General features: G+C 38.6%; 1 protein-coding gene across 1 annotated transcript in view; it reads left to right on the top strand.

Annotated features, from left to right (window-relative positions):
* Positions 1–12,805, top strand: part of LOC139312977 (ophiophagus venom factor) — a 117,662-nt gene that overhangs the window by 45,202 nt on the left and 59,655 nt on the right. Inside the window, exons 21-25 of the mRNA XM_070938223.1 lie at positions 5,974–6,186; positions 6,684–6,747; positions 7,081–7,167; positions 7,897–8,100; positions 8,722–8,797. Of these exons, the coding sequence (XP_070794324.1) occupies positions 5,974–6,186; positions 6,684–6,747; positions 7,081–7,167; positions 7,897–8,100; positions 8,722–8,797 (644 nt within the window). The remainder of the gene's footprint in view (positions 1–5,973; positions 6,187–6,683; positions 6,748–7,080; positions 7,168–7,896; positions 8,101–8,721; positions 8,798–12,805) is intronic.

The following is a 12,805-nucleotide window of genomic DNA, read 5'->3' as shown; positions in this document are numbered from 1 at the left end:
TCATCTGTGGGAATGGTGAATTTTAAATGATTCTTTTTTTTTTTATTAAAGAGTTTTACAAAAAAAATTTTTTACAAATATTTCCCCCTACCCCCTCCCTTCCTTACCCCCCAACATCCCTCCGAACTTCCCAGAACAAAATACAAGATATAACAATTAACAATCATATACTAAACTAAGCTAACTATCTCTGGATTCCTATCCCCCCCTTCACACTTTAACTCCCCTTTTACCTAACTAAATATAAGTACTCTTAATTTTTCTTTTCATTCATAAGCTATTTGATACTTTTTAGTCCGATATTTGTTTTGAATATAATCAATCCATCTTCATTCCGATATATATCTTTCTTGTGAATGATCTTTCAAATAAGCTGAAATTTTCACCATTTCTGCTAAATTTGCTATTTTTAATGTCCATTCTTCAATAGTAGGCAGATCTTCCTTCTTCCAATATTGCGCCACCAAAAGTCTAGCTGCAGTTATTAAATTTAAGATCAATTTAGTCTCTATAACCGTACAATCTGTGATTATACCCAACAAAAACAACTGTGGAGTAAACTTTATCTTCTTTTTAAGAATATTTTGAATAATCCACCATATTTTAATCCAAAATGCTTTAACTTTTTTACAAGTCCACCATATATGATATTAAGTGGCATCATCACAATCACATCTCCAACACTTAGATTTCAAATTCGGATACATACAAGCTAACTTTTTAGGATCTAAATGCCATCTATAGAACATTTTATAAAAAGTTTCTCTTAAATTTTGTGCTTGCGTAAATTTCACATTTCTAACCCATATTTTTTCCCAAGTTTCCATCATTATTGGTTCCTGAATATTTTGTGCCCATTTTATCATACAATCCTTAACTAATTCCGTTTCTGAATCTATTTCTATCAATATATTATATAATCTTTTTATATGCATTTGGCCTTGATCTCTAATTTGTTTTACCAAATTTTCCTCGTTCTGTATGATACCAATTCTCTGATCTTCTTTCCATCTAGGTTGCAGCTGTCCATACTGAAACCAAGTTTGAATTATCCTTTCCTCTTTTAATGCATTTAAAGACTTTAACTGCAATATACCCCCTTCCATTTTAAGAAGCTCTTTATAGGTAATCACCTCTTGCTTTTGTTCTACACTTATATTCTCTATCGCATGTCTGGGTATTGCCCATATAGGTATTTTATAATTTAACTTATATTGATACTTTTTCCAAACTCGTAATAAGGCATTCCTTAATATATGGCTTTTAAAGGTCTTATCCACCTTCTTATCATATAATAAATAAGCATGCCAACCATATAACAAATCATATCCTTCAGTGTTCAATATTCTTTCTTCTGTTGAATTAATCCAGTCATTAATTATTGATAGGACAGCTGCTTCATAGTATAATCTTAAACTAGGCATTTTAAGACTTCCTCTTTCACGTATATCTTGCATTATTTTTAACTTTATTCTCGGTCTTCTCCCTGCCCAAACAAAATTATTAATACCCTTCTGCCATTCCCTCAAATTTTCATCTTTCTTGAGTATTGGTATCATTTGGAACAAAAATAAAAACCTGGGTAAAACATTCATTTTTATTGCTGCTATTCTTCCCAACAAAGATAATTGTAATTTTCCCCAATTCTCCATCTCTTTCTGTATTTTTTGCCATAACAATTCATAATTATTTTTATATAATTTTACATTTGAAGCTGTAATATATACCCCTAAATATTTAACCTTTTTTACTATTTCAAATCCTGTTAATCTTTCTAAATCTTTTTTTTTGTTTTACTGTCATATTTTTAGTTATTATCTTTGTTTTTTGTTTGTTTATTTTAAATCCAGACATTTGTCCATATTGGCTAATTATATCCATTAAACCTGTAATTGATTGTACTGGTTGAGTTAAAGTAACAACCAAGTCATCTGCGAATGCTCTTAATCTATAATCATGATGTCTAATTTTAATTCCCTTTATTTTATTTGACCCTCATATTTTATTCAATAAAAGTTCCATAGTTAAAATAAACAATAATGGTGATAAAGGGCATCCCTGTCTTGTTCCTTTTTCAATTTTAAAAGTTTCTGTTAAACCACCATTAATTATTATTTGTGCTGTTTGTCTCTGGTATATTGCCCTAATAGATTGTGTAAAATACTCTCCAAACTGCATCTTTTCTATAATTTTCAATAAAAATTGCCAATTCAATCTATCAAGTGCCTTCTCCACATCCAAAAAAATAAGCGCTGCAGGGACTTGGTTGTTTCTTTCCAAATATTCCAATAAGTTTACAATTTGTCTTACATTACATTTCATTTGTCTCCCACTTATAAATCCAGATTGATCATTATGAATCATTTGTTGCATAACTATCATTAACCTATTTGCTAATATTTTAGCAAAAATCTTATAATCAGTATTTAAAAGCGATATTGGCCTATAATTTTTGGGTTGACTATGATCTTGGTCCTCCTTTGGGATCAATGAAATAAAAGCTATTCTCCAGGATGGGGGTACATCTCCTCCAGCTTGAATCTTGCTAAATAATTCCTTAAGCAGTTCCACCATTTCTAACTGCAAATTTATATAATAAACAGCTGTCAGTCCATCTGTGCCTGGAGCTTTGCCCCCTTTTAACTGTTTAATTGCTAAAATAATTTCCTCTGAAGTTATTGGTTGGTTCAATCCTTCCCTTTGCTCTGGTGTAACTACAGGAATATTCTCCTCCTGTAAATATCTATCTATGTCTTTACCTTGAATTGTATCACTAGCATATAACTTCGTATAAAATTCTAAAAAAGCTTTTTTAATCATATTTTGTTGATATACCCCTTTACCTTTGTATTCTATTTTTTCTATGTTACGTAGCTTTTGTTTTTTCCTTAACAAATAAGCTAACCATCTACCTGGTTTATTCGCATTACAGAAAGTATTATGTTTAGCATATTGTAAATTAGTTGCCACTTGGTCTGCCATCAACATACTGAACTGCCCTCGCAACAAATTTATTGTTTCCTTTATTTTCTTATCTGTTGGATTCAATATAAGTGCCTGCTCTTTCTTTTTTATTTCCTCTTCTAAGTCCCTCCGTTTCTTTTCTTGTCTATGTCTATATTTATTATTCAAATGTATTAAAATTCCTCTCATATATGCTTTACTTGCATCCCAAACCATTTCCATAGGTGTACCCTTGTGCATATTCATAACAAAAAATTCTTTCATTTATTTTTTTACATTCTTTCACATTTTCCTCATATCTAAACAAATTTTCATTTATCCTCCAAGACCTTCTAGCTCCCTTTTCCTGCTCTAATTCCATCCACACTGGGCTATGATCAGTTAAAGTTCTTGAACATATCTTCGTCTCCTTCACCCTAGGAAAAAAAATCATTAGTGATTAGTATAAAATCAATCCTACAAAAAGATTGGTGTCTATCAGAAAAAAAAGTAAAATCCTTTTCTTCAACATTTCATTCTCGCCAGATATCTCTCAGCTCCATATCATCCATCATATCAAAAAAAGATTTAGGTAATCTAGCATGATTTTGGGTATTTTGAAGTAATCCTTTTTTGTCCTTTTGAGTATCCAGTACTCCATTCCAATCATCCATTAATATACACGATTTATAATCCCATTGTATTATTTTAGTGTGCAAAAGCTTATAAAATTTTTCTTGCTGTTGGTTGGGAGCATATACTCCAATTAAGAGTGTTTTCTTCCCTTCTATTAGGAATTCAATTGCAATGTATCTTCCTTGAACATCTGCCTCAATTAGTTTAGCTGTTAAATCTGTCTTTAGGTATATAACTATACCATTTTTCTTCTCTGGAGCAGATGCAACAAAATGTGTTCCCAATCTTGAATTTATCAAATATTTTTGGTCTGTCACTCTAATATGTGATTCTTGTAGACAAATTACATCGTTTTTAAACTGTTTCAAATAGTGAAATATTTTTTTCCTCTTTTGCGGTGAATTTAAACCATTGACATTCCAGATCAAAAGTTTAGTTGCCATTCTTGGCACCTTGAAGCTTCTGGAGTGCCAGCTGAAGATCCTCCTGCACCTTTCTCTTCGGCCTTGCTCCTCCCACTGCTTCTGTTTTTGTAGCTTCTTGAACTTTCATTTGGGTTTGCTGTATCTTTAAATCTTGTTCTCTTTGTTTAGCTGCAGCTCGGGTCTCTCTTTGATCTTTTGGTTCTTCTCTTTTTTCTGCTACTTCCAAAGGTGGAACAGTACCAAAAAGTTGCAATAAATCTTCTTCAATAAGCGAAATCTCTCCTTCAACTTGTGGCTGTTTACTTTGCTTCTGTCCCTGTATTGCCAGCTCTTCTTTTCTTCTCCTCATTTCTGGGGATGATGGGCATCCAGCCTTTAATACATTAGTATAAAAATCTTTTACCTTCCAAATTGTGTTAAGGCAATGCCTTTCTCCCAAGTAATTCACCAACAGTCCAGCTGGAACATCCCATCTAAACTGTATCTGTCGATTTCTAAGTTCATCCACCAAAAAAGCAAACTCCTTTCTGTTCTCAACATTTTTGGGGGGATTTCTTTCAGTACTAAAACCTCTTGTCCTGCCAATTGAAGTTTATTTTTATAGAAGGCTTGTAAAATTTCATTTCGGATCCTCCTTGATGTAAAATAAATCACAATACCTCTTGGCAATTGGTTCTGTCTGGCAAACCAGGAATTAACACGATATATTTTGTCAATTTGCAATGAAAGATCTGCTTGTTGCTCTCCAGTTATCTTTGCAAAGGCCTCTGCAAAGATCCCTCAAATTCTCTCGATTGTGCTCTCTCAGACATCTTACTCTCAGGGCAAATTCCATCGCTCTATATTGTAACATCACCACTTCATCGTCTGCCCTATCCATCTTGGTCTGAACTTCATCCATTTTATTTTCCAAATTCACATTAGACTGATTAATTTCTTCTACTCTTTCATCCAACAATTCAGTGTATTTTGCCAGACCCTGAAATACCATTACTATATCTTCTCTTATTTCCTTATTCCGTGTTTGGATAACCTCCTTAATTTCAGCCATCTCATCAAAGACTCCCTTAATTTTCCCCTCTAAAACAGAGGTTTGCTGCTTAAAAACCTCCTGTAAAGACTCTTGTAGAGCTTCCAAAGTCAATATTTGTAGGTTTGAAGTAGACAAAGATTGTAGTTTTGATGGTTGTGCTGGCGATCCTCCAGCACTTTTAAAGCCAGATTTTATTTGCTTAGAAGCCATTTTTAACTTTCAATTTATACTTCTTGCAGCAACCAAATCAATAAATCCAATTGTTTTTAAATCTTTTGTAAGTATTGTAGTTTATTTAAAGTCCAAACTGTAATCTTTCCGCTTTAAATCTTTCTTTTTTTAATATAGAATCCAATAATCTTGAACAGCCTTAAAAGCACTAACGATGTTAACAATCACTTTCATTATAACTTTCACTTTTTCCCACACCCTGTTACAATTCAGGTGCCATTTTTCCTTTCCTTTTTGATGATCTTAGAAGGAAGAAATATAGATACAGAGTTAAAGTTCAGTACTTGCAGTTACTAGGACTCCTGTTTTTGTTCTGCCTGCTTTGAGATTAATTTGAAGCTGAATGTTGATTGCAGAGGTGGTTGCGGTGTCTTGTTCTGCTTGAAGCAGAAAAGTCCCGGATCCGGAGCTCTGTCGGGCTACCAGGGAGCTCTCACCCTTCAAGCCCCAGAATTGTTCCTAGGGCTTTTGGGGAGCTCTACCTTCATCCGGCTGCTCGCCTTCCTCTCTTCTCCCGAGGGGAAGGTTTCCAAACCGCTAGACAGCTGATTTGCTCTGTCTTAGTGGTTTTAAGGAGATCGCGGGACTGACGATCCAAAAGGAACATCTGCCAGCACCTGCGGTGCCACCGGAAGTCTTAATTTTAAATGATTCTTATTGCCAAAGCTGCCTTGTGGCTCATCTGCTTTTTTTCATCTCCACTAGGTGCGGGTGGAACTGTTACACAACCCAGCCTTCTGCAGTGCTTCCACAGAAAGACAAAGTTACCGACAGGAGTTCCCGATTAAACCCCTGTCCTCCAGGGCAGTACCATTTGTGATAGTCCCATTACAGCAAGGATTGCATGATATTGAGGTCAAAGCAAGTGTCCGGGTAAAGGGGCTGCATGATGGTGTGAGGAAGAAACTGAAAGTTGTAGTAAGTAACAAGTGGGGTTACATTATGGCTCTTGGAGAGAAAGTGATCACTGTAGATAAAAACTATTTACCATAATTTTATTAATGAATGCATCTTTTACCTTCTCCCATTGCAACACAGGCTTTTTGGTCTCAAACATTTTACTTGTAAGAGCACTAAATAACAAGTCTACCACTGTGGCTAAAATGTTTCTGATTGTCTTTGAAAACTTTTGGAATCTTCCCATATCAAAATTTGGTTGCTTTGAAAATGGCAGAATGGAGGCAGAGCTCCCTGCTTGGGGAGTTCTTTCATGTAGTTATTTTATCCTTTTCCTATTGTGCACTCAAACATCAATTTGATTACTGAATATTTTAGTACACTTCTAAGAGATGCTACAGGAGAGTCTTTGTATTTTGTAAGTGTTCTTATGAAGTACTTGTTGCTATCATGCATGATATTTTTATTTGCAATGAGGCTCCCATAAGAAATTGTTCTGGTGTCTTTTTCGGTAACAGCCTGAAGGGATACGGAAAGATATTGTGACTATTATTGAACTGGACCCACGTGCAAAAGGACTCGGTGAGTAATTCTAATTCTTATTCATTAATTCCCGTTATACCTTTTACTAAGTCCTGCAGATGGCAAAGTCCTTTCACCCATATGCTTTATTGTTTCCAGGGAAAGGAGAGGATCTTTTTACCATGACAGTTTAAATAAAAGTTATTTTACTTTGGAAACGTTATGTGTTTACAGACAATTATATTCCTTCCTGTTAAGTGCCTATTAAGATAATTGTGTTGAATTCCAGTTACAACTGATTATTAGAAACAATGCAGAAGAGGAACCTAATGTGGAGGTAACTAGCATTTTTCTTTTCTTGGAATTTTCCTCATTTTGAATTTAATTTTTCAGGTGGAACACAGCGACAAGTGGTTAAAGCCAAAAAATTAGATGACAAGGTGCCTGATACAGACATTGAAACCAAGATTACCATCCAAGGTAATAACTAGTTATTTGAAATCCAGGCTCCTACATCTGTTGAACAGAGAAAATAAAATAGTCACAAGCCCAATTCTTGCTACAAGTCATTGGCACAATATCTCCCTGTCCTTCCGTTCATGAATTGATGAAGTGTAGATCAGAGCCTTCCTCATTGGATTCACAGGTACAATGGATCTGTCCCACTTCTGACATTTAACCTTATTACTTCTGCCATCTGGTGAGATTAGACCAAGTGGGTGTTCTCCAGGTCCTATTGTTTAAACAGTGAGGGACCTATGGAGCCTTCCTTCTGTGCTCAGTGCCTGCCCTCGGGAATGATCCTCCTAGATTCATGCAGGTCCAATCCTAGTGACATTTTAAAAATCATTTAATTTTTTTTCTCATGGAGCCCCTGCAAAAGTGTGGTCTTCTACTGGTATTGGTTTTCTACTGGTATTGAGTTAATCTTCTGGTCAGCTAGGTCTTTTTCTATATATATTGTTTCTTCTTTTTAACTGGGTGGTGTAAGCCATTCAGAATTGCTAAGGAATCATAGAATCTTGAAACCAAATTAAATAAATTAGTTAATAAACCTTCTAATTAGTCTACTTGCCTCAAGCTCTAAAGGAAGGGTAGTGGAGTTGGAAGCAAGATTAGACTAATCATTTGCCCTAAAGATATTGAAGCTTAAAGAAAGATCACAAACTACCCAGCTTCTAACATGCCTGGCAATTTTTTCACATTTAGGTGATCGTGTGGCTCAGATTATTGAAAGCTCAATTGATGGAAGTAAACTCAGCCATCTCATTATCACTCCTTCTGGCTGTGGGGAGCAAAATATGATCCGCATGACTGCACCGGTCATTGCCACCTACTACCTGGACACAACAGAGCAGTGGGAGGCTCTCGGCATAAAACGCAGGCCTGAAGCTGTCAAACAGATCATGACTGGTAAGGCAAATTGTCTCCAGACTTGTTTTCTTCAGGGGATGGAAATGTGAGATTCATTCATTCCTAAAATGAACAAATGTAAGACTCACAGAAGTCAAGAAGCCAAGTGTTCTTAAATGTATGGTGGGTTTTTTGTTGTTATTGTTGTTGTTTTCTTTCACAAGGTAGGTTTCTGCTAGCTTAGCTAAGGATATCCCTTCTTTAGCCTGGAGAGGTGGAGGTGGTCATAGTAACTGCTGAGCAATATTTAAATATGGACTCATTATCATAATATTCTATTAAAAGAAATACATTTTAATCTCTTTTGTGGTAAGTTTGGAAGTATTGTTCTGATATCAAATGTCTGTTTCTCAGTTGTAGAGGAGAGTAATGTATGTTCTATTCATCAGCTCCTTTTGTTGTTGTTGTTGTTAAGGTTGCTTGCTTTCAGAATCTCAATGGCAGAGTGGGATGGTTTTACACTGAGACCAGAACACAAATCAAAACAATTGTGCAAAGGAAAAGCAGCTCCAATGAGACACATAGCAAAGAAAGAAGAGTGTAAAACTGTTTTGGATGCAAGTGTGATTTTGTATGGCTGGAGCTAAATTTCATAGCTCTTTCTATCTTGTCCCTTTTCAGGTTACGCCCAGCAGATGGTGTACAAGAAAGCAGACCATTCCTATGCAGCATTTACAAATCGTGCATCTAGTACTTGGTATGGACAAAAATATAGCCATTACTTTCAGATCATGGAAAGGCTTTCCTCTAACTTCCTCTATAAATGTTCATATATTTTCATTTTCTAACTTCTGCTGGTGCATCTGAGTCTCTTTATTTTTTGCTTTCTTCAATTCCTCATTTCTGCCTACCATTCCCTTCTTTCTAGTAGCTTCTTCCCAGGCCGTGCTTCAGTCCTTGACAAAATACTCTTTTCTAATAGTGGCTTGCCTATATATGTCACCCTTGTCTTCTCATGTCTAGCATTTAGTATCAATGAGTTGTATTGTTTTTTTCCTTAAAATAAGAATCAGAATGTCCTGCTTCAAGATAGCGAAAGCACTTGAAACATTGATTCCCTGAGATTGAGTTGTTGTTGCTGTTACTATTACTAGATTTTTTTTTCCTTTGGTCAGCTCAAGGCAGCGAACAAACTTAATACTCCTGCCATTTATTTTCCCCCACAACAGCAGCCCCATGAGGTAAATTGGGCTGAGAGAGAGTGAGTAGCCCAAAGTCACCCAGCTGGTTTTCATGCCTAAGAGAGGCCTCAAACACACAATCTCCTGCTCTCTAGGCCAAGACCTTCACCACTACTGCAAAGTGTCTCTCTGAATAGATAATTATCCTACTTCAGTGGGGATCTACTGTGTCAAACTTAAGGCCCGCAGGCTGAATCCGGCCCATGATGTGCTTACATCTGGCCCGCAGGGCTGCCCTGGCAAGGGACTGTCCCCCACCTCACCTCCAATCTGGCCAGGTGCTTCCACTGGGCAGGTGCAGCTCGTTGGCCCCTCAGCTGCTCATTGGCTGGGGTGCAGGGGTTGCCCAGTTCTGCGCTCCCCCCCCCCCCGGCTGAGTCAGGACTCTGACTCCAAAAGGCTGTGGATGCCCCACCTGAGGACAGTGGCAGGGGAGGAAAGGAGGGCAAGCAGGGCAAGCAGCCTGTCCCAGGATCTGCCGGGAGAGAAGCGCCTGGCGGGCAGGCTGCCATGGGGCTTAAGCCAATGCAGATCTCGCTTGTGGGAAGCAGCCAGCCAGCCAGGCCAGACTGGGTAGCAGAGGTGGAGCTGGAAGGCAGCAGGGAAGTTATTCTTGGGAGTAGTGGATCTCCCCACATTGGAGGGAAGCCTTGCAGTTCTCTCCCTTCCAGGATGCAGTGTCTGGGGAGAAACAGCGCTGGCTCCACACTTGGCTGCCAGAATTTGAGGAGGGGCAAGAAGCAGTGGCAGTGCCAAGTTGGAAGAGGGGAGGGTGGGAAGAAGCAAATCTCCTCTGTGGAGAAGTGTCAAATCCCCCCCCTTTCTGCCCACGTCCGCAGAGTTTTTAATGCAGCTGCAGGTTTGAATTCTCCCCCTTCCCACAATCTCAAAGAACGTCCTGGCTTTTCCTATTCCCCATAAATCACTCCCCCAATCTTTTTCCTTCTGCCTGGCAGCTGCTTGCCAAGAAGTCAATGGAAGCCAATGGGCACTGTCCTCCCAAGACCCCTTTCTGGCTCTGTCTTTGTCAACTGTTTGTTGGGCTGATGCCCAGGGGCTCTGGCCCCCCAGCCCAATCTTCTGCTTATCTGGAGGTTGTAGGAGTGGGGATTGTTGGAGAAGGCCCTTCTTCTCTTTTCCAACAGTAGACAGCAACATCTGGGGAAGGTGAGGCTTTGTCTGCCCTGCAGGCAAATATAAACGAGTCCTCTCCAGACTTAGGTGGCCTTGAAACCTGGCTGGAACCAGCTGGAGGGAGTCTGCTTCATCTCTGAAGACAATCCCCCTCCCTAATTCCCAAGCAGTTATAGCAAAAGCAAAAGCATGCAAAAATGCCAGCAAGCCTCCTCTCCCTTCCAACAGAATGACAGGACACAATGGTGGACCTGATATGCTGCTTCCCTGAACAGCGGCATTAGTCCTGGAGAACAAAACAAAACAAACAGGGAGAGAGGAAGCATAAAACAGGGGAAATGTCATTTGGATTTGTCAGGATACTGATTATGGAAGTGTTTGATGAGTTTAGGGGCTTTAATATAGTGATGGTCAACCCACTCATTCTGAGCTATTGGGAAATGTTTCCAGGCCACTAAGTACAGAAGGGTTCCCCTATGCTTACAGGAATCTAAAATTCCCCAAATTTCAAAATTCTGCTTCCCTTCTGTCATTAATGGTTCCGGGGTTGGTGGAAGTCTAGGTCTAAGGGGAGAAGTGATTTCAGGTTTCAATAAGGTGCAGTGAAACGGGGTGAACCTCTCAAAGAGACTTGGGTAAGTCTAGTTCTACAGTTACTGGTTAATAATGCAATTGATTGGGAAGGGCCCCACAAATTTGGGTCATAGTTTCTTTGATAGCTGTAGATACTATGGGAAGTGAGTAGAAAGGTAAACTCAGTCACCAATCTTAAATGGGTTCTTCACGCTTCTTGTTGGCTTGCTTCTTATAAGCCTCACTTCTGCCAAAGCCTTCCTCACCACTGGTCACTTATTTCGCAGTTGGGAGACCCACTCTTTCAACAATGCAACTGGGGGGTAATTGAGGGGCAATTCAGGCATTGGTTTGAAGTCCTGACCCTGTAGCCATTCTAAAAGGAGTGAATACCATGCTACTATGTATGGAATTATTATATGCCACTTCAGCAAAAGGCAACAGATCAGTCCAGTTATCTTGCTGATAATTTTTTTTTATTTGATTTATATGCCGCCCTTCTCCGGAGACTCAGGGCGGCTTACAATGCGTTAAGCAATAGCCTTCATACTTTTGTATATTTATATAAAGTCAGCTTATTGCCCCCAACAAACTGGGTCCTCAATTTACCTACCTTAGAAAGGATGGAAGGCTGAGTCAACCTTGAGCCTGGTGAGATTCGAATTTACAGTAATTGCAGACAGCTGGTGTTAATCACAATGCTATTGGTCTGCTGAGCCACCGGGCCCTATATAATTGAACTCAGGTGTTATATAATTGATATAACACCTGAGATACTGCTCCCATACTGATTTGATATGTTAACACCTTCCATTAGTTTGGGAGTGGTGACTTGAGCTAAGCCCCTGGTCAGTCCCAAGCAGGTTAAGAAAAACCCTCCAACATTTAGAGGTGAATTGCATCCCTCTATCTGAGATTATATGTTGGGGTGCTCCATGTAGACTGTAGACATGGTGCGAGAATAGTTTGGCCAACCCCCATGCAGAATCTTCTGACAGGGGACAAAATGCACTTGCTTAGAAAATAAATCAGTTATCATCCATATAGCTGCATTTCCAGAGCTTTCTGGAAGTTCCACAATAAAATCCATGGAGATTTTCTCCAGCTCTGCCACTGGTTGGAGGAGTCTGAGGTTTTCCCTTGCCATTGCTTGGCAGAGGTGCAGACAGGACAACCTGCCACATAGCTTTTGATGTCTTTTTTCAGAGACGGACACCAAAGCTGTCACTTGATTAAATGTAAAGTCTTTATAAAGTCAAAATGTCTAGTGGCTTTGGAGTCATGGTTTTTCTTCAAAACCATCAACCTTGGCACATCAAGGTTCCCCAAAACCATCAACCTTGGCCCCCACCCAAGCTAGTCCATCCTTGGCTGAGCAAAAATTCCCATGATTTCAAAACCATTTGTCGTCCTTCAGAGCGACTTTAAATGTGGCTGTAACCTCATTGCCAATTTGTTGTTTTTCTTTTGCTTGTGCCCGGGTGATGACTTAAGCAGCCAGTTTTCTGGATGGGAGCAGAGGTTTGACTAGTTCTGCTTTAGGGTCCCAAGGCTTTTTCAAGAGGCAACTGGACTTTCTGTTTTTTCTTTGAAGATGTTTCACTTCTCATCCAAGAAGTTTCTTCAGCTCTGACTGGATGGTGGGGAATGGAAGGATTTATACTCTTTGCAGACAGCTGGACATTTTCATTCTTTTAGAGAGTTGTTGAGGCCACCTGGAGATGTTTTTTTTTAAAATATTTTATTAAGTTTGTGAAAATACATTAAATATCATTTCTATTTACATCGGAAGTGCAGTGTTTTATACATATATACAT

Source organism: Pituophis catenifer, unplaced genomic scaffold, assembly GCF_029215685.1.
Source record: "Pituophis catenifer annectens isolate HBS135680 unplaced genomic scaffold, rPitCat1.0.hap2 SCAF_2, whole genome shotgun sequence".
Classification (NCBI taxonomy): domain Eukaryota; kingdom Metazoa; phylum Chordata; class Lepidosauria; order Squamata; family Colubridae; genus Pituophis; species Pituophis catenifer.
Note: the sequence above shows the minus strand (reverse complement) of the source record. Positions and strands in the feature narration are given on the sequence as shown.